Source organism: Diabrotica virgifera, chromosome 1 (assembly GCF_917563875.1).
Source record: "Diabrotica virgifera virgifera chromosome 1, PGI_DIABVI_V3a".
Classification (NCBI taxonomy): Eukaryota; Metazoa; Arthropoda; class Insecta; order Coleoptera; family Chrysomelidae; genus Diabrotica; species Diabrotica virgifera.
Genome location: NC_065443.1, coordinates 139,112,681 through 139,133,898, shown reverse-complemented (window position 1 = coordinate 139,133,898; position 21,218 = coordinate 139,112,681). Strand labels below are relative to the sequence as shown.

At 33.2% G+C, this 21,218-nt stretch overlaps 1 protein-coding gene across 1 annotated transcript in view; it reads left to right on the top strand.

Annotated features, from left to right (window-relative positions):
• The window catches only part of LOC114339819 (uncharacterized), a 65,752-nt gene extending 44,936 nt beyond the window's left edge, over positions 1–20,816 (top strand). Inside the window, exons 4-5 of the mRNA XM_028290504.2 lie at positions 5,833–7,412; positions 16,489–20,816. Coding sequence (XP_028146305.1) covers positions 5,833–7,412; positions 16,489–16,812 — 1,904 coding nt within the window. The 3' untranslated portion in view covers positions 16,813–20,816. The remainder of the gene's footprint in view (positions 1–5,832; positions 7,413–16,488) is intronic.
• Positions 20,817–21,218: the final 402 nt, after the last annotated feature.

The window sequence follows — 21,218 nt, the reverse complement described above, 5'->3', positions numbered from 1 at the left end:
GTATCAGGTTATAAGTAGTTATATTCCAAATCAAAAAATCTAAGTGTCCGACAAAAATATTGGGGCAAATTCAAAGTCGGACAAAAAATTTAATTTTTATTAGTAAACTATACTTTTAAACTATGTTGGGTTCGTGCATTCCTTATCTTTACAACCATTTTTCCGACAAAAGTAGTAGGTTACAAGTAATTATATTCTTAAATAAAAAATGTAATTGTCTGACAAAAATGTTGGGGCAAACGAACAGGAAACTTAATTATTTTAGGCTATCGCCGAGGAGGTATTATCAAAAAAAAATTTAAAACAGATTTTCTCGGTTATTTTTGAATCGATTTAGCTGAAAATTGGTACACACACTAAGTAAAACATTTAAAAGGGTATAACGTAGATCTGAACCCAAAATTTTCTTAAAAAATTTTCCGAAAAGAGGGAAAATTTTAGAAAAATTGTGATCTAATAATTTGTGTACATACTCCTTAAACAACGACAAACATCGTTCTGTATTTTTTTTCTCGAATTGAAAAAAAATTTCCGACACATGTACCTATCAAGTTATAAGTAGTTATATTCCAAATCAAAAAATCTAAGTGTCCGACAAAAATATTGGGACAAATCCAAAGTCGGACAAAAAATTTAGTTTTTATTGATAAACTATACTTTTAAACTATGCTGGGTTCGTGTATCCCTTATCTTTACAACCATTTTTCCGACAAAGATAGTAAGTTACAAGTAATTATATTCTTAAACAAAAAATGTAATTGTCTGACAAAAATGTTGGGGCAAACGAACAGAAATCTTAATTCTTTTAGGCTATCGACGAGGAGGTATTATCAAAAAATAATTTAAAACAGTGTTTCTCGGTTACTTTTATTGGTACATACGCTAAGTACAACACTTAAAAGGGCATGACGGAGAGTTGTACCCAAAATTTTCCAAAAAGATTTTCCGACAAGAGGGAAAATTTCGGAAAATTTTTCTACTATTTTGGAATGTTCTCTACGTTACGTCTTTATAAATATTAAAAGGAGTATTTCTACAAATTTTCAGTTTGGTCTATGTAGATCTAACCGAGAAAAATTGTTTATAGTTCGCTTTGGTCTCCTTGATGCTTATTATTTTTTTTATATCCACGAGAACGGCTGTTCCCGTACATGCGACACTATATTATACAAGAAATTTTCTTGACAGACAATCGCCCCACTGCCATAATGCGCCAAGCTCCAAATTTGTCCGACTCCACCCAAATAACAAGTACAAAAAGTTTCAACGGTGTGGTTATAAATAGTAATTTTATATGTGGGCCTAAGACCTAATACGTTTCAAACTCATATTTAGTGATCAAAATCGGTTATACCGATTAGAAGGTATCTAGTTTCAAAAGTATAATCCATTTGACCATTATCGCCGAAATGGTTTATGTAGTTTTAGTGGTTCCGACGCTAAATTTAGATAGAGATATTTAAAAATAGAGCAATCCGAGTTCATTTACCGGCCATTAAAATAATTTTTTATTCTATTTCGAATAGAAAAAAACTCTAGTGTACATTCGATGGACATTAGATCATTTGAGAGATAATCATAGAAAGGCGACCATTTATCTTAACGTGGCATCGAGAAACAATACATTCAATTTCAGACATTTAATTTATATACAGGTAAAATTTGGTAAAGAATGGGCCATAGCTTAACCTCAGGTTCCTGAGGTAAAAATAGATCGATTTAAGCTAACTTACCTTAGTACAAAGTTTATAATAACAGAGATGCAGGATGTCAAAGTTAAACTTTTTTGTATTTATTATTGAATATTTCCTGACAGGTATGAGATAACAACATGCAATTTGGTATGTGGGGGTTTTTTGGGTCGAGAAAACTAAATTCCCTACCAAAAATTATGTATTGCCTAGAGGGCGCCACATACGCCTTTCAGCACTCATTTATTACGTTCAATTTTTTTTATCCGTCACTCTGTATAATTTTGACATTAAAATTTTTATTCTCCTATTAGTTTTACTTAAAAAAGGTATACTTTTTCATCTCCCTAAACTCAACCGTTTTCGAGATAAACGCATTTTAAATCTGCGATACACCATCATTTTTAGCATAATATCATTGTAGTTACAGCCGAAAAATAACTTACCATAATAATTGTGCCAGTTCTCAAATTTATGTCATTGCATCGCAAATTCCATTTGAAGAAATTTGCGATACATTTTTGGATAATTTTATGGTTTTAAGTTATTTTTCGGGTGTAACTACAATGATATTATGCTAAAAATGATGGTGTATCGCAGATTTAAAATGCGTTTATCTCGAAAACGCTTGAGTTTAGGGAGATGAAAGAAGTATACCTTTTTTAAGTAAAACTAATAGAAAAATAAAAATTTTAATGTCAAAATTATACAGAGTGAGGGATAAAAAAAATTGAACGTAATAAATGAGTGCTGAAAGGCGTATGTGGCGCCCTCTGGGCAATGCATAATTTTTGGTAGAGCATTTAGTTTTCTCGACCCAAAAAACTTCCACATACCAAATTTCATGTTGTTATCTCATACCTGTCAGGAAATATTCAATAATAAATAAAAAAAAAGTTTAACTTTGACACCCTGTATCTCGGTTATTATAAACTTTGTACTAAGGTAAGTTAGCTTAAATCGGCCTATTTTAACCTCAGAAACCTGACGTTAAGCTATGGCCCATTCTTTACCAAACACCCTGTATGTATAAAAATTACTTTTTTTTTAAATTGTACCAAAACGCCCCATCCTTTTTGTCCGACAAGTGATCCAATATGCATTACACATGTAAAAAAACAGTACAAAATAAAAATAACATCTGTGGTAATAAATAAAAAATTTTCAGGAAATTGACATTTTCGGCGCGTCCGACTGCGCATATGCCCCTTGAAAATTGTCCGACAAGGTTACCACATTATTGTAAAAAGGTTTTATGGTAGATTCCGTTAAAATTAGCCATGTGGTAATAAATTTATTATTTTCATAAATTTGACATCTTTAGCGTGTCCGACGCGTCATATGCCCCAATATTTTTGTCCGACAAAATTGTTTTCGCTGTTTATATGATAAAAACCATTGATTAAAATAAAATGACCAATGTGGTTATAAATTTTTTTCTTGCATAAAATTGACAACTTCGTGACCTCTTGACAGACAAACGCCCCACTGCCATGATGCGCTAAGCTCCAAATTTGTCCGACTCCACCCAAATAACAAGTACAAAAAGTTTAAACGGTGTGGTCATAAATAATAATTTTATATGGGGGCCTAAGAACTAAAAGTAATAAAGTAATAAAGTGTATTACTTGACAAACCCTAAAAATTTAAACATCACTATATTATGCCTTCGAGGCCTTTGTCGACAATCCATAATACCAGACATAATTTAAATTTTTGGGAAATTGTAGGTAAAAATTAATTCGTTGACATGAAGAATATTCTATAAAGCGGTACTATCTTACTAAATCATATTCCAATAAACGGATAAATTTATTAATGAGTAAATGGAAAGGTTTCGGGACCTCGAATTTTTATTCCATAAACCGGGATATTCCTATAAGCGGTACTCTAATAAGCGGGTTTGATTGACTGTATTACCTAAGTATTAAAAACTACCAGTTACAGTAACAATAATATAATGCCTGGCTGAAATATGAACGACTTGGTTTTGGCCAGAGATACGGATTTTCACTAAACACTAAGAAAACAACATGGATGATGATATCTAAGAAGGAACAGTAATTTGGACGAATCAGTGTGAACGATCAAGAAATAGAAAGAGTAAAAACGCACACCTACCTTGATACGAACGTCAATGAAAATTGGGACCATTCCATAGAAATTAAATGTAGGATAGAGAAAGCAAGATCTGCATTTCAAAAATGGCTAAGCTATTCAAATGCCATGATTTATCAATACCCATAAAAGTCAGGTTACTGCGATGTTATATCTTTCCTATACTGTTGTACGAAGTTGAGTCGTGGACACTCACGGATGCCACCTGCAAAAAAATTGAGACTTTTGAAATGTGGCTTTATCGTCGGATCCTGAAGGTATCTTATACCGACCACGTTACTAATCAGGGTGTCTTGCTGAGAATGCGAAAAAGAAAAAGAGCTGTTAACCACAATAAAAGCAGCCAAAATCGAATACCTTGGTCACATGCTCCAACTAACCTTACAAGGAGAAGTGGAAGGAAAACCAGGACCAGGAAGGCGAAGGATTTCCTGACTGAAGAATATACAGGCTATACGTACGTAGTTCAACACAAAAACCACAAATCTTTTTAGAGCAACAGTGTGCAAAGTACAGATTGCCATGATGGTTGCCAATATCCGAAACGGATAGGCACTACAAGAAGAAGAAGGTCTTGGTAACTCGTTGGCACACTTGGCATACACAGGTAGTGCCAACCCTTAACACTAAAAAGATCCAATAGGGAATCGTACAGTTTGTTAAACCTATTCCTAGGTTTGACAAACTGTAAAACCTACGCCGTATACTAAGCTGTACCGTCCGAGTAAAGCTCATTAGCTTAGCAGAGTAAATTTTCAATCGAAATTATAGAAAAAGCGCTCAAGCATAATCTAATGGTTGTATTGTGAATGGTGTGATAAGTTAAGGACTGATTTTGATGCTGTTATAAGTTAAAGCTGAATAGTCTAACTATGATTTATATATATTCATTCATCTTGGTATAGTACCAATAAGACCCCATCTTGTACTAGTACCTAACAATTTTAGGATGAATTACCAGACTGAGAAATTATTTCCATCAAAGGGTTTGATGTTTTTTTTTAACATAACTGTAGACTGTTCTCTTCAAACTAGACTCAGACACAAGAGGGATACAATGGACATTAACCATACGGCTAAGCGATCTAGAATACGCCGGTGATATCTGCCTATTAGGATAAAGGTTCCAAGATGAGGCCGACCATTTGAAAACACTTTCCACTGAAGCCAATAAAATAGGTTTGAAAATCAGTATTAGTAAAACCAAATCCATGACAATAAATGCAAGAAACAACATACTATTTACTATTAACAACATGCAGATTGAAAATGTGGAAAATTTTACGTACTTTGGAAGTGTCATAACAGAAAGCGTAGGTACAGAAGATGATATTCGTATAAGGATACGAAAAGCTCAGCAAGCATTTAGCATGCTCAACCCTATTTGGAGGTCGTCTGACCAGTATACTATAAAGACAAAGATCCGAATATCCCAATCAAATGTCATATCTGTTCTACTTTACGGACGTGAAACCTGGAAAGTGACAAAAATCCTTGGAGACAAATTGCAGGTCTTTGTTATTAGATGTCTATAAAGAATTGTTCGTATTTTCTGGCCTAACATTATCAAAAACGAAGATCTGCTACACCTGACCAAACAAAAGAGAGTAGAAAATAAAATAAAGTCCAGAAAGTGGGGTTGGATCCTAGAATATAATCCCCAACCCCAAGGTAAAAGAGGTCGCCCAGCACAAACTTGGAGAAGAACCATCATGGACGAGATAAGAGGTTAAGGAGTGTCTTGGAATGAGGTGAATACCTTATCCCATGCTGAATAATGCTATAGTGAAGCTCTATGCCCCACTTTGTGTTTCCTCCACTTTGTCGTTGCGTTCCGTACCACGTTTTTCGTAAAAACTTTCTTTCCCTATTACCACAGTGTAAGCTTATTTGATTCCCACCACGCTGAGCCTCTAGGATATAACATATGAACTTAGGATATAACCTCTAGGATATAACATATGAAGTGTATAGATATTTGTTTCGCATTTAATTTACATTAATAGTTACTTTTTCTTTTTAGAAAAAACTGCTGAGCCAGAGAAGAAGCCTTTAGTCGATTTAAAAGACGTACCATCCACATCAAAAGAAACGAACTTTGTGAAGCCCGTAGAACCTAAAGTAAATGGTATATCATCGTCTAACCTATTTGACAGAAATAAAAGTAATATTCCAAAACTGGATTTAGCCACCAATGCTGTTAATGCTTCCAAAATAGATCAAAATGGTTTAACCGACTTGGATCATACACCAAAAATAGTAAACGTAATACCAAAAGTAACAGAAATAATAACGAAAATCCCTAATGTGTCTGGTTTAACTAAAAAAGAGATTTCAGACAAATCAAAAATATTAAAAAAAGAAACTTCCCCGCCAAAAGCAGAAGTGAAGCTATCACAAAAACCACCAATACCAACAGATGTCCTAAAAGTCGAAATAAAGAGCTCACAAATACCAGTAACAGTTATAGAAACTGTAAAAGTGGAGGTAAAGACAAGAGAAACACCCGCAACTACTAAAATTGTTAGTTCCGTGTATAAACCAGCGGCTTCTTCGGAAGATAAGCGAATCGACATTAGTATCGCTGCAAACTCTCAAGGATCAAATGTTTTACCAAAACCAAAAACACCTCCAGCGAATTTGGATCCTAATTTAGAAGTAAAACCAATAGTGCAGCACGTTTTTCCAACAATTCAGAATTCCTATCAACCCCAACTTAATTTAGATGACTTAAAAAAATCTATTCAACCGACGATACATAAGATAGATTTACCAACAACTTCTTCTTCTTCAGTATCTGGAGCTGAAAAAAAAATCAAACTTTCACCTGAGTCCACACCAGGAACTTCTAGTACTCCTCCTAAAGCAAAAGACGAAGGAACCAGAACACCAGGGACTTCCAGTACTCCTCCTAAAGCAAAAGAAGAGGAAGATTTTTCAGATTACGAATCAAAAACATTGAAGCCTGTTAAAGAATGGGAATGCCATTTATGTACATTATTAAATCCCTTAACAAGTAACATTTGCGCTGTATGTTCGACTATCAGACTGCGTACAAAAACGGAACCAGCAGAAGAAAAAGTTAAGAAGCAAGAAGACAAGAGGGTTGAAATAAAGCCAATTACATTGGAAGTGGAGAAAACGGAGCAAGTTACAGAAGACAATCAACCCCAAACGTATATGCAGTTACTGAATTTAGACAATAGGGACTTAATAGAAAATTCTGAAACATTTACTTGCTTAGTTTGTTTCATCGACATAGCCCCAAAAGAAGGAGTGACGTTAAGAGAGTGCTTACACCAGTTTTGCAGGCCATGTTTGTCTCAAACAGTTGAGTTTTCCGATGAAGCTGAAGTTAAATGTCCATACAGGGATGATAACTACGCTTGCAATCTGAGTCTGCAAGACAGAGAAATCAAAGCGTTAGTTAGTGTAGCTGTGTATGATCAACATCTGGCAAAGTCGGTAGCTCAAGCAGAAAACCGGATTGATAACTCCTTTCACTGTAAGACTCCCGACTGTAAGGGATGGTGTGTTTATGAGGATAATGTTAACGAATTTAAATGTCCAGTCTGCAAGAGAACTAACTGTTTAACCTGCCAGGTGAGTAATTTGTAAGAAATTTGATTCTATCTTCTTCTTCTTTACGTGCCATTTCCGCGACGAAGGTTGGCAATCATCATTGCTATTCTCACTTTTGAAACTACAGCCCGAAAGAGTTCAGTTGAGCTGCATCCAAACCATTCTCTGAGATTTCTCAGCCAGGACATTTTTCTCCTACCTATGCTGCGCCTTCCTTGAATCTTTCCCTGCATAATTAATTTTAGGAGTTCATATCTGTCACCACGTGTTATATAACCCAAGTATTGAAGTTTTCTTATTTTGATGGAATCCAGTATCTCCCTGCTGTTCTGTATTCTCCTTAGTACTTCCTCATTGGTTATTCTGTCTGTCCAGGAGATTCTCAGTATTCTTCGATACGTCCACATCTCAAATGCTTCCAATCTATTGAGGCATTGTTTATTGAGAGTCCATGTCTCCACACCATACAAAAGAACAGAAAATACATAACATTTTAGTACTCGCTTTCTAAGATTTAGGCTGAGGTCTCTACTACATAATATTTGTTTCATATTAGTGAATGCACTTCTAGCCTTTTCTATTCTAATTCGGATTTCTTTGGTATAATCGTTTGTTTCACTAATGTTTGTCCCTAAATAGTTATAATTCTGAACTCGTTCTATCGTCTTATTATTTACGTGTAGATTGATGTTTCTATTATTTTTCTTTGATATAACCATGAATTTCGTTTTCTTTAGGTTTAGTGACAGACCAAATTCTTCACTCGTTGCAACAACCTTATCTAAAATTCTTTGTAGATCTGTAATAGTTTCTGCTATTAGTATTGTGTCATTGGCGTATCTAATTTCACATATGGGTAGGCCATTTATTTTTATGCCTGCTACTTCATCTTCTAATGCTTTTTTGAATATTTCTTCTGAGTAAGCATTAAACAGTGATGGCGACAAGACACAGCCCTGTCTAACGCCTCTTTTGATTTTTATTTTATTGGTGTTTAAATTATTTATTCTTATGACAGCTTCTTGCTCATAATACAGATTATTTATTATTCTTATATCCCGTGTGTCGATGTTCTTTGTTCTCAGTAGTTTTATTAACGGATTATGTTTCACCGTATCGAATGCCTTGTTATAATCTAGGAAGCAGACATAGATGTCCTGGTTTACATCTAAACATCTCTGTATTAGCACATTTCCTGCAAATAATGCTTCTCTGGTTCCTTGAGCATTTCTAAATCCGAACTGAGTTTGTCCAATGTCTTGTTCTAACTTTTTGTATATTCTACGATGAATAATCTTTAGAAATACTTTGAGTATGTGGCACATTAGACTGATGGTACGGTATTCGCAACATTGTCTGGCGTTTCTCTTTTTCGGTATATAGTCGAGGAAATGAAGCATTTTGGCTCGCAATTTTTTCGTCCAGCATGGATTTACTTGAAATTTTTACAGAAGGTAGAGAATAGTCCAAGGATCATTTTCTATATCATGCCGCTGTACGCTAAAACGTTGGGGGTGGTTGCCACCCCATCTCGGGGGCGGAAATTTTTTATTACATTTTAACCATGTAAATCGATATAAAAATTGATTCTAAGAAAAAAATGTTTTTACATTTTCTTCGTAAAACTAATATTTTTCGAGTTATTCGCGCTTGAAAGTAACAGTTTTTCGATGAAAAATCGACTTTTTTAGAGGGTTTTTTGAGAATACCTCGAAAAATATGCATTTAATCAAAAAAACTGTAGATATCAAAATTGTATCTTTTAGTAACACAAAGCAAATTCTTTTTCTGTAATATCTTTAAGACCAATACAAACCAAGATACGGCATGTTAAAAGTTAGCTTTTTTCGTCAAATGCATAATTTGAAATATTCAAAGTAAAATAACGGAAAAACTTTGCCTTTTTCGAGGAAAACTTAAATAATCTTTTTTCAAGTATGCAGTTAGAACTTTCAAAAAATAATAATTAAAAGTTTCTAGCCTAAAAATTAAGCGACTTATGATCAAAAAAAGATCGCTACCTGCTTTTCTCTATGAAAAAATCAGTGAAAACAACCCCCTACCTACCCTCCTAATTAAAAATTGGTCTTCACCTTTCTGTAATTCCTTTTATATTTGTATTATCAATATACCCAAGAAGTTTGACTTATTTAAAAGGCCTAATTTTAGAAAAATTGTAGTTTAATAAAAAATTAATTTTTTGGAATTTCCCATTTTTTACCTTTTACTTCAAAATATCTCCCAAAATACTGGAGATGCGAAAAAAATTATGGCCTACTAAATTGTAGCTTTTTTAATAACTAAAATTCCCTTGTGCATGGATTTTCATTACAGTGAACAGTTAGCGGGATATAACTGTTTAAACCTCTATTTACGAGCAAACACCCCCTTATTCGAGCCATTTAAACCCACCCAAATTAAAAACTAAGGGATGTTAAGGAATTTTGTTTACACAGTCTTATAACTCTTCAAAAATTCTACAAAGTCATTTTTGAAAAAACTTTTTATCGGCAAAAATGAAGGAGCTATGTTTATAAAACGAGTTTTTTTTTTCGAAAAATTCGGATAGTCCGCTTATGGATAATTTTCAATATATGTATAATACCACAGAACCGGTTCGTATACTGGAAGATGACCAAAAAACTATTTGTATTTGTATTTGTACCTATTTGTAAATTCGTATTTTTGTGTAAATAAATGTTTTTGTAATTCTTTAATTCTACTTTTTTTTCTGTATAGATCTATTAAAATGTCTACTTATAAAAGCTGTAATGTTATTAAGGGTGGTTTTTAATGGTTGAAATATTATGGTATCCTATCCTAAAGCATAAAATAATTATTATTTTACCAATAAAAACCAATATTAAAGTTTACAATGTTTTTATATAATTTTTGACAATAAGGGGTAGTTTACACCCCTAAAAATAATCAACGCCCTTAAGCATGATATGGAATATGAAGTACAGGGTGAGATGATCCTAATCCCAAATTTTTATGTAAATCGATGCAAGCCGAAATTATTCTTTTAGGAAAAGTAAATTTTTTATATATAGCTCCAACAAGGGTGGTTTTAAGGGTTGAAATATTATGATAGTATATCTTAAAGCATAAAACAATAATTATGTAACTAATAAGAACCAAATTTTGACTATATTAAAGTTTAAAATGTTATTTTATAATTTTTTACAATTAGGTGTAGTTTTCACCCTTAAAAAACCAAAAGCGTACAACGGCTCAATATAGAAAATGAACTAGAGGGTGTAATGAGCCTCATCCCAAATTTTTGTACAAATCGATGCTGGACGAAAAAATTGAGAGGTTTTGCCATTTTTTCAGCTTCATTTCCTCGACTAATAGTCACGAATGTTGATAGAAGCCATTCTTTAGGTAATATACCTGTTCTATATATGATATTAAATAATTCGACAATTACATGTATATTGCAGTCGGCTATAAGTTGCAATATTTCTGTCGGTATTTCGTTCGGTCCTACAGCTTTCCCAGTTTTCAGTTCTTTAACGGTGTGATTTTCTTCACTTTCTGGTTCAGTCTCTTCAACGAAATATTCGTTATCTATTGTGATTCTATGGATTATATCAATAACCTGGGTTTTCTGTCTGATCCATTCTATTCTTTTCCGATCTCTCTTTGTTATGTCTAACATGCATTGCTCCATTGACCTTTGAATTTCGTTATTTCTTTTTTTTAAGTTTCGCAATCATATGTTATGATTGGTAGCATCCACTGATCGAATGGTCTTTTCTTCAGATGGAGTGGCATTCTGGATCGAATGTTATATCATTTTTATCAAAAGATATCCTAGTCAGTTTCATTATCCTGTTGATTTCTGAGAGTAAGGAGCCAGATTTGTGTATTAATATCACAGGTGTACTACTTGATGTGCCTATCCGTGAAAATGTTAACATCATCATGGCAATCTTTATCTTATCTGCAGCAGTTCCGAAAAGCTGCGCAGATGTTGTATTGAACCAGGTTCTGAGGTTCTTTAACCAGGATGTTCTACTTCTTCCTGGGCTCTGCTTTCCAAATATGTTTCCTTCCAGTACCTCTCGGTTCTTCTTCATTCTTCTGAAGACCTCCTCATTTGTGACTCGGTCAGTCCAAGACATTTTAAGTATTCTTCAATTCTCCCGTTCAAGGTCCACGAGTCAACACACGAACAGAGAAGACATAGCGTCCCAACATTCTTACTTTTATATCAAGAGGGAGGTTGTGACTCTTGAAGAAAGATCCCATCGGGTTGAAAGTGGATCTAGCTTTCGATGTGCGCTCTTATCTCTTGGCTATTGGTCCATTCTTTACTTATTATGGTGCCGAGGTAGTTGTAGTGCGTTGCTCTTTCTACAAGGGTTTAGTTGACCTTCTGTTATTTTTATCCTGAACTTTATCTTCTTTACGTTTATATTGAGTCCATACTGTTGACTGTAATCCGTGACTTTGTTCATAAGGACTTGTAGGTCTTCTACGTTGTCCGCATATACTACGGTGTCATCTGCATAACTGATGTTGTTTAGCCGGTACCCGTTTAGTAGAATATTTTTTTCAGTTTCGTGCAAAGCTTCGATAAATATTTTTTCAGAGTAGAGATTAAATATTAGAGGAGATAAAATATTGCACGAGCGGCACACCCTCAAAAAAGCGCTTAGGTTTCGAGATACTGACCACGGAGGGGTGAATGGCTAATTTTATTCATAGGTACTTTATATTTTCGAGGGTGCTAAAAACGAAAATTAGGTTTATTTTGAATTCCATGGGGGGGAACATTGTCAAAATCGCAATTTTACGCCAAAAATAAAAAAAATACAATCACGTTTTTTTTGCGTTTACCTCGCTACAACTCTGTTCCATTTTAACATTTTTCTCTGAAATTTTTACAGTATATAGCTCTAACATTTCTGACGAAAACGGTACCTGTTTAAAGCTTTTATTCTTACTCTGATAAAGGTTATGAATTTTTCAAAGGAAAATGTGCGGATTTGTGCATTGCAAAGTTTAATCGCAAAAGTTCTGTGACCAAGTTTAAAATTTAGCTTCTTAAACACGTTTATGTTAAAATAGAGAGTACAAAGAAGTTTTCTGGTAAGTTTTAGATCAAAATGTTTTATAGAAAAAAAATAGTGCAACTTTTAATGTCGACATTAGAAATCCCCAATATACCGCTTATTTTTCGAGATACTGACAATGGGTGGTGAATGTCTAATTTTGGCCTTAGATTATGTTCTTGACCCTGATGAAATCGAAAATAAAATTAATTTAAAATTTTAGGTGGGGGAATATTGTCTTGCAATTGTACCCTAAAAATAAAAAAAAAATGAAATCACGTTTTTTTGCGTTTAGCTCGCTACAACTCTGGTCCGTTTTAATATTTTTTTCTAAAGTTTGTACACTATATATCGCTCACTTTTTTGAAGACAATGGTTTCTGCTTTTAGTCTTATTCTAGAAAAAGTTATGAATCTTTTAAAGTACAAGCTGCAGACTCTGTAACAGAGAACCTGAAACAGTCAACCATATCTTGCATGACTGTGAGGCATTGGATCGGAGGCGGCAAACACTTTTCGGAGACATCGAAATGACTCCAAATTTATATGGCACCCACCCACTAGACCTGTACATGGAAGATGTACAATAAGCCAAGTGGCTGCAGTACAACCGGTTCACAATACATACGGCTTCCAGGAAAAAAAAAGTACAAGCTGCAGATTCGTGAATTGCAAAGTTTAATCGCAAAATTTGACTGACAAAATTTGAAATATAGATCTTAAATTAAATTATTTTTAAAACATGAGTACAAAGAAGTTTTCTGGAAAGTTTTGGATCAAAATGTTTTATAGAAAACAAATGGTGCAACTTTTAACATCGACGTTATAAATCCCCAAAATAACGCTAATTTTTCGAGATACTGATCATTGGTGGTGAATGGCTCATTTTGATCTTACTTTATGTTTTTGATGGTGCTGAAAACAAAAATCAAGTTTATTTTGAATTTTAGGTGGGGAGTTGAATAATACTAAAAGCTTAATATACATCATTGTCTTCAAAAAAGTGAGCAACATATAGTGTACAAACCTTAGAAAAAAATATTAAAATGAACCAGAGTTGTAGCGAGTAAAACGCAAAAAACGTGATTTCACTTTTTTTTTATTTTTAGGGTACAATTGCGATTTTGACAATATTTTCACACCTAAAATTTAAAATAAATTTCATTTTCCTTTTCAGCAGCGACAAAAACATAATCTAAGACCAAAATTAGCCATTCACCGCCCATGGTCAGTATCTCGAAAAATAACCGATTTCTAATGCCGATAATAAAAGTTGCACTATTTTTTTTCTATAAAACATTTTGTCTAAGGCTAAGTTTTAAATTTCGTCACTCAACCTTTGGCGATTAAACTTTGCAATGCACAAATCCGCACCCTTTCCTTTGAAAAATTCATAACCTTTATAAGAATAAGAATTAAGGCGTGAAACAATTATCGTTGTTTTCAAAAATGTTAGACCTATATACTGTAAAAATTTCAGAAAAGAAATATTAAAATGGAACAGAGTTGTAGCGAGGTAAACGCAAAAAAAACGTGATTTTATTATTTTTCGAGTAAAACTGCGATTTTGACAATGTTCTCCCACATGAAATTCAAAATAGATCTCATTTTCGTTTTCAGCACCGTCAAAAACATACAGTATGTCTAAAATTGGCCATTCACCTCTCCGTGGTCAGTACCTGGTCATTTTGGGGGTGCCTGCCGCTCGCCTTTATAGCATTGCCTCACTGCACACGTGATTTTCACATATTCGATGAGTCCACCTTCAATTATGAGATTTGCGGTCTGATTCCAGTAAAGGTTTCTAATTATTTTCAGATTTTGGTTGTTAATACCTGCTTCTTTTAGTATTTGATCATCTTGGCGTGCTGTACTCGATCAAACGCTTTCTCGTAATCAATTACACACGCGTATACGTCGCAACACGTCTGCAACTCTGGAATATGACTTGTACATGGAACAAAGCCTCTATCGTACCAACAGCATTTATGAACCCGAACTGGTTGGAGGAAATTTGACTTTCACACAGCTTGTAAATTCTCTCATGTTTAGGAACAATTTTAGATGATTCATTAGTCTTATCGTACGGTATTAGCATCTTTTTTTCTGGTTCCTGGTTTTTTTTGGGAAGTGCAATAAACACAGACTTCAGCCATTCTGTTGGCATTTATTCAGAGTTATATGATGCTATTGATTCGTTGTCAATTAGTTTGAGTAGTTCTGTTTCTTTGCTTGTACATTATAACTATCCTACTTTTAATGTAGAGTCTTAATTTCTTCGCATTTTTCGATTGCTTCTTTTTCTTTCGCTTCTCTGATTTTCCTTATTATTGATATATTTACACACTAAGCATCAAAATTAACGCACCACCTTAAAAATGGGACATTTTTGATGTCTCGTATTTCCTAAACCTGTTGTCAGATTTAAGTGATTTTTTTAGTATATTATAGCTTTATTCTTCAAGAATATCGACGTAATAATATTATTGCTAAACAGGTAAGTGTCATTGTATACCGGGTGTAATAATGATAGTGTGTTTTTACCTCAAAGTTTGGAACACCCTGTGGAATATTCTAGCATATATAAAATATTTAAATTAAAACTCGACTGTAGCCTTGGGCTTTCTTAACATTTTGCTTTTTGACTCCATTCGCTTATGTTGGATAATAAAAAAGTTAGGTACTTTAACAACTAGTAATGTTATTCATCAATACAGGGTGTTTCTAAATAATTGCGACAAACTTTAAGGGGCAATTCTGCATGAAAAAATAATGACCGTTTGCTTAATAAACATATGTCCGCAAATGCTTTGTTTGCGTGATACGGGACGTTAAATTTTTTATTTTAACTGGCGATTTATTTATTGCTCTAAAACTGGTTGAAATATGCAAATGAAATTTGGTAGGTTTTAAGAGGTAGTTATTGCGCATTTTCTGACATACAATTAAGAATTTTATATTCATCATTGGCGTGCATACGGGTATAAACATTTTAGATACATCCCGTACGCACGCCAATGGTGAATATTAAATTCTTAATTGTATGTCAAAAAATGCGCAATAACTAGCTCTTAAAACCTACCAAATTTCATTTGCATATCTCAACCGGATTTAGAGCAATAAATAAATCGTCAGTTTGTACGAAAAAATTCAACATCCCCTATCTCAGAAACGAAGTATTTGTTGACATATATTTATAAAGCAAACGGTCCTTATTTTTTCATGCAGAGTTACTCCTTACAAGTTGTCGCACTTATTTAGAAACACCCTGTATTGATGAATAACATGGTTAGTTGTTAAAGTACCTAACTTTTTTATTAACCCACTTAAGTGAATAAATCAAAAATCAAATTGTTAAGAAAGCCTAACGCTATAGTTGAGTTTTAATTTCAATATTTTACATACACTAGAATATTCCACAGGGCGTTCCAAACTTTGAGGAAAAAACAGACTATTATTGTTACACCCGGTATACAATGACATTTACCTGTTTAGCAATATTATTACATCGATATTCTTGATGAATAAAGCAATAATATACTAAATAAATCACTGAAATCGGAGAACAGGTTTAGGAAATACTAGACATCAAACATTTCCCATTTTTAAGGTGGTGCGTTAATTTTGATGCTTAGTGTATTTGTCTGTGTCATTTTTGGCTTTTTTCTTTCGTCCATTAGTTTCAGGATCTTATCCGTCATCCATGAATTTTTCTTGATTAATTTTTCTGCCTTAAAGTGTTTATCCTTAATATTTTGAAATATTTCTGTAACCTTTTAATCTGTTTGATCGTTTGTTCTTCATTCTAAATTTGACTGAAAATCTTTCAAAGCTTTTCTCTCGGATTACTAATGTTTGGAGTAGGAGGCTTTGAATTTCTAAGGACTCTAGCGACGTTTTGTCTAGATATTTCTGTATCTTCAGAAGGTAAATTGGAGGTGACTTCTTCAATTTGACAGATTATTACCTTCCGAAGATGCTGAAGTAGATAGATAATAAGAAAGATTATTACGTATATATATATTTTAATTGTAGGCAATCCATATGGGAATCAACTGCCGCCAATTCCAAGAGAGGATAAAAGACGACGCTAATCTAGACGAGGATGGCAAGAAGACCAAAGCTATGTTGGAAGAAATGGTACAAAAGGGAGAAGCGATAGAGTGTCCTACATGTAGAGTGATTTTAATGAAAAAGTGGGGGTGCGACTGGTTGAGATGCTCCATGTGTAAAACTGAAATTTGTTGGGTAACGAGAGGGCCCCGGTGGGGGCCAATGGGTAAAGGTGATACCTCTGGAGGTTGTCAATGTGGCGTGAACGGAGTCAAGTGCCATCCTAAATGCAATTACTGCCATTAGTATAATTTATATTGTTTGATTTTAAGCTGTTTAAATTACATAATTTTTGCATAGGAAAGTCTTGTAGAAAAAATTGCAATATCGAAATTGATATTTTTTGGCGTTTATACATTTTTTATTAAGAGAGATATTTTAAATACCGAATTTTAAAGAATTTCTGCAAAAAAATAATTTCTTTAACGCGTTTTTCGCATACTTTTTTAATACATATTTAATCGCTGCTTGTAAAAATTTTCGAATTTTGAAAAATGGCTTGGATTACCAAGGAGCTTGGCAACCCCTAGCTATTATATCTTTTTAGTCTAATCTGTACAATATTTGAAAAATATACACAATTGAGTATTTTTGTATAAAAATTTCTATAAATTTGCGAAATTGTAGAAAAAGTAAGAACCAACTGATAAGCATTGTAATTTTATTTAATATCAAAAATTGTGTAATTTTAAATGGTATAATTTAGTAAAATATATTATTTCAATACGACTTACATTATTATATATTTTACATTTTACGTTTTGACTCAAATCTTGTTTTTGCATCTGCTTTCAATATACAGTGAGAAAATAAAATTCCATAGATAAATAATATAGTATTACCGGATAAAATTCCCACTCCCCTGTCAACTCGTTTATATGCTTCTTTTCATGAGCATTTTTCAGTGCGTCACAAATGATAGAAAAAAAGGTAAGTCCGTGATAATATACATTTGAAACATTTATTCTAACATGACATTTTAGTTAAATCTGACAGTTGTCAAATTTTATTTGCAGTTTGGCATAAAAACAAATCAATTTTGTCTATTGCATTTATAAAATGGTATTTTCTTTGATTTGTATAGTCTTATAAATTGTACAGATTATATTCGCAGATATATTATATAATCAGTAAATAATTTTTTTCGATTATAGCGCCATCTATTGAAAACTAGAATAAATGTTATAAATGTTACCGACGAAATGTAATCACCGACGTGCGTTTTTTTCTGTCACATACAATTTAATGCGTTAGAAAGAAGTCGAAAACCTGTGACGCACTGAAAGATCCTCATGAGAAAAAGCATATTAATAATAAAACAAAATCTCTCGGACACTTCGATTTTTAAACTTTTTCTAATACCTGACGCTATCAAAAATTCGGTATTACGATGAACCATCTTCAGGTGACTACTTCTAGCATTCATAGATGTCGTAAAGCAAGATAAACGGAGGAGAGTAACATGAAAAGAGGAATATGAAAATATGTACCAGCAAAGTTAATAAGACTGACTAGAATGACTCATCAGCCAAAGTTAAAACAACTGAAGGAGATACAAACGATATAAATATAGAATGTAGCGTAAGACAAGGAGACAGTCTCTCAACGGTACTATTTAATATCATATTAGAAGTATTCAGGGGTATATAGCTGAAAAAGACAATTATTCAAAGTTCAACATATCATAGGATACGCGGACGATCTAGCAATGGTAGACAAAGAAAAGGTAGCGTGACAAACAAAAGCTAGAAGAAACAATCATAACGTCGATAAGAAAATCAAAGAACAGAGGACTAATAATCAACCAGAATAACACAAAATATATAATAATCACAAGTGACTATGTAAACAGACTAACAGAAATAAAAATCGGTGAAAATAAATTCCATAGGGTCGATGCACAAATTTATTTTCCATTTTTTAGCTATAAGGTCATTATGCCCTAATAATCCTGTAGATTATAATGAAGACTTTTCTTTGGAAAATTGATTATATCAGAAAATTAATAATCAAATTGTAACCAAAAACTGCTTACCATTGATTATAGTATTGGAGGGCCTTCAATACCTTAATCAATGCTTATACTAATGTCTGTTTTTAAACCAAGAGGAATAATTCAAATTTACCGCGCCGTAATGCTTGTTTGTAATTGGTCCAACTTCAGACAATTTTACTCCACCGTTATGAATTGTTAACACTAATAACATTTATGAAATTTTGACACTACTGGCATTTCATAGGTTAAGTTATATCGGCGATTTTTTGTGTTTTCTGTGTTATTTCTATAATTGTTAGATTTTTAGTCTACTTTTATATAAAAAAAAAAATAGTTGGTTTTAGAACTCTTTAGCGACGTATTAGTGTAATATAATATATTATATGGATTACCGTCGAAGACCGATATGATCAACTAAAAAAGACGATATATTTGTTGATTTTTCTAGTGACTTTCTTGGGTGTGAATCTGTCTTTTAGTTTACTCCTCCTGGTTTAAAAACAAACAGGTATGTCTTAACAAACAGGATATACAGGTATGACTTTTCATGGCCGTGGATATCAATGGCTCCTGAGAGTAGTATCCCGATTAAGGCCTGGCGCAAATTGAACCAGGTGACCAATGCATTTATTTTTCTAGCGTGCCGCATATTGAACACAAGCCAACCCAACCGTTGGCCATCGACATGGCGAATAGAGACGGGCAAAATCAGTGCGGACATGTAACGGTTACTTTTGATACCGGTTCTAAGTGGTACTGAGTACAAATACTGATCACAAAATACTGATGTATCTGATCCTTGTACTGAATTGAGTAGGTAACTTAAAATCGGTATTTCCGTACTTGTAACTAGTAACGTTTTAAAAATATCTTACACGTTCCTAGTAGTCGTAGCGGTATGCCTTTCGAAAACATCAAATTTGATCATAAGCGGGTGCATAAAAAGATATCTTACACTGAGTATTTTATTTCTGCACATAATACCTACATATTTAAAATAATCTCTCCCCTACTGCTCGGTCATAACTCATATTCCTCAATTTACTGCTCGGATCACAATCATTTACAATTACTGCAATATCGCAATAATTTACAATTACTGGAGGTCATAATTCATAATCCCTCCGCTACTGATCTGTCATAAAAAATAACACTATCTGCATATTTCGTTTTTAATTTTTAAGCATAAACAAAAATGATGTAATAAACAAAAATAGGTAGTAGGTAATACGATATTTTTATCGATCACGCTTTTATAACATGAATCATTTTTCACCTTATTTTTCTAATAATTGATTTTATAAAGGCATAACTTTGATTATTAATTTCGTATCGCCGCTTATTTAGTCTACCAAAAGTTATCAGAATTTAATGACAAAGACAACGTAGTTTTCACTCGGGGTGTTGACTATGCTAATACTTTTATTTATCATAATAAATTGTACTTAAGGTACCATCCGTATTCATTTCAGATACTTCCATCTCGCAAACAAAAACACGTAAAATAAACATCTGGCGGTGAGTCACGAGTCCCACGGCCCAAGAAAACTGTACGCCGATGACAAACGTTCCCAAGCGAGACCTGCGAACGCATGAACTGATAGTAGGATGCGCAATACTGTCTACGCAGTTCGCCGACGCAGGTTGTGTCTCGCTTAGGTTCAATTTGCGCCGGGCCTAAAGCGTGGCACGCACTGTGTTAAAGTGTACATTTTATGATTTTGAAGATTCCAGATCAATCAAAAGTCAAATAAAACATTCAGAAAATCTTATGCTCAACTTTCCCCAGTTTGAGATTATTTTTTACATGAAACATATATAAAATATAACTATGAACTCTCTCTTTATCTTTTTTCAATGTATTTCCTGAGTTCTTTATTATTATACCTTGCTGATCAGAAATGTGGGAAAGTGACCTTAAAATGGGGGAGAACCTTCTCCAATTTTAAATGCTTTTTATATATTTTTGATATATTGAATGCCAAATGCAAAAATATGTCGAGTTCTGAACGCCACTTTTTTGTTATCTCTATGTTAAAATTTATTTAAATTTTTTGTAAAGATTTGAACTTTTTAAATGGAAACGTTATTGGTCTTTTGTTTAAATGGAGATGTAGACACTTATATGATATTACATATTGTGATTATTTACTAGTGAATAATTTAGTATCTACATTTAAGTTTCTCACTCACACATCAAGTGTTCACAAAATACAATGAGTTAGTATGTAATTAAATAAAATGTTTTCATTAAGTATTTGTTTTATTACTAGTATTCTACCAATATTTAACCAACCTCGTTCACATCTATATCTTCATTTTTCACCTCTAGTCTTTATACCTTCCCCTGTTAAAATTACTACTTTTGACGATAACAACAATGACAGACTTTTTGTTATCAAATAAGTACTATCTACCAAAATAAATTCATAGAATCGGTGCTAAAATCACCGCAAAAATTTGGCACTACCTACCAGACTATATACCTTTACCTTGGTATTAATATAACAAGTGGCTATGCTAATATAAAATAAATTAAATTATTTGGTCACAGATAAAATTGCTAGTCGATATGCCAATTAATTACCGTCTTTTTGCTTCTCCTAGAGTTGTCTAAATTGACTTATACTTCTTTTACTGAGCACCCTAGAAATAA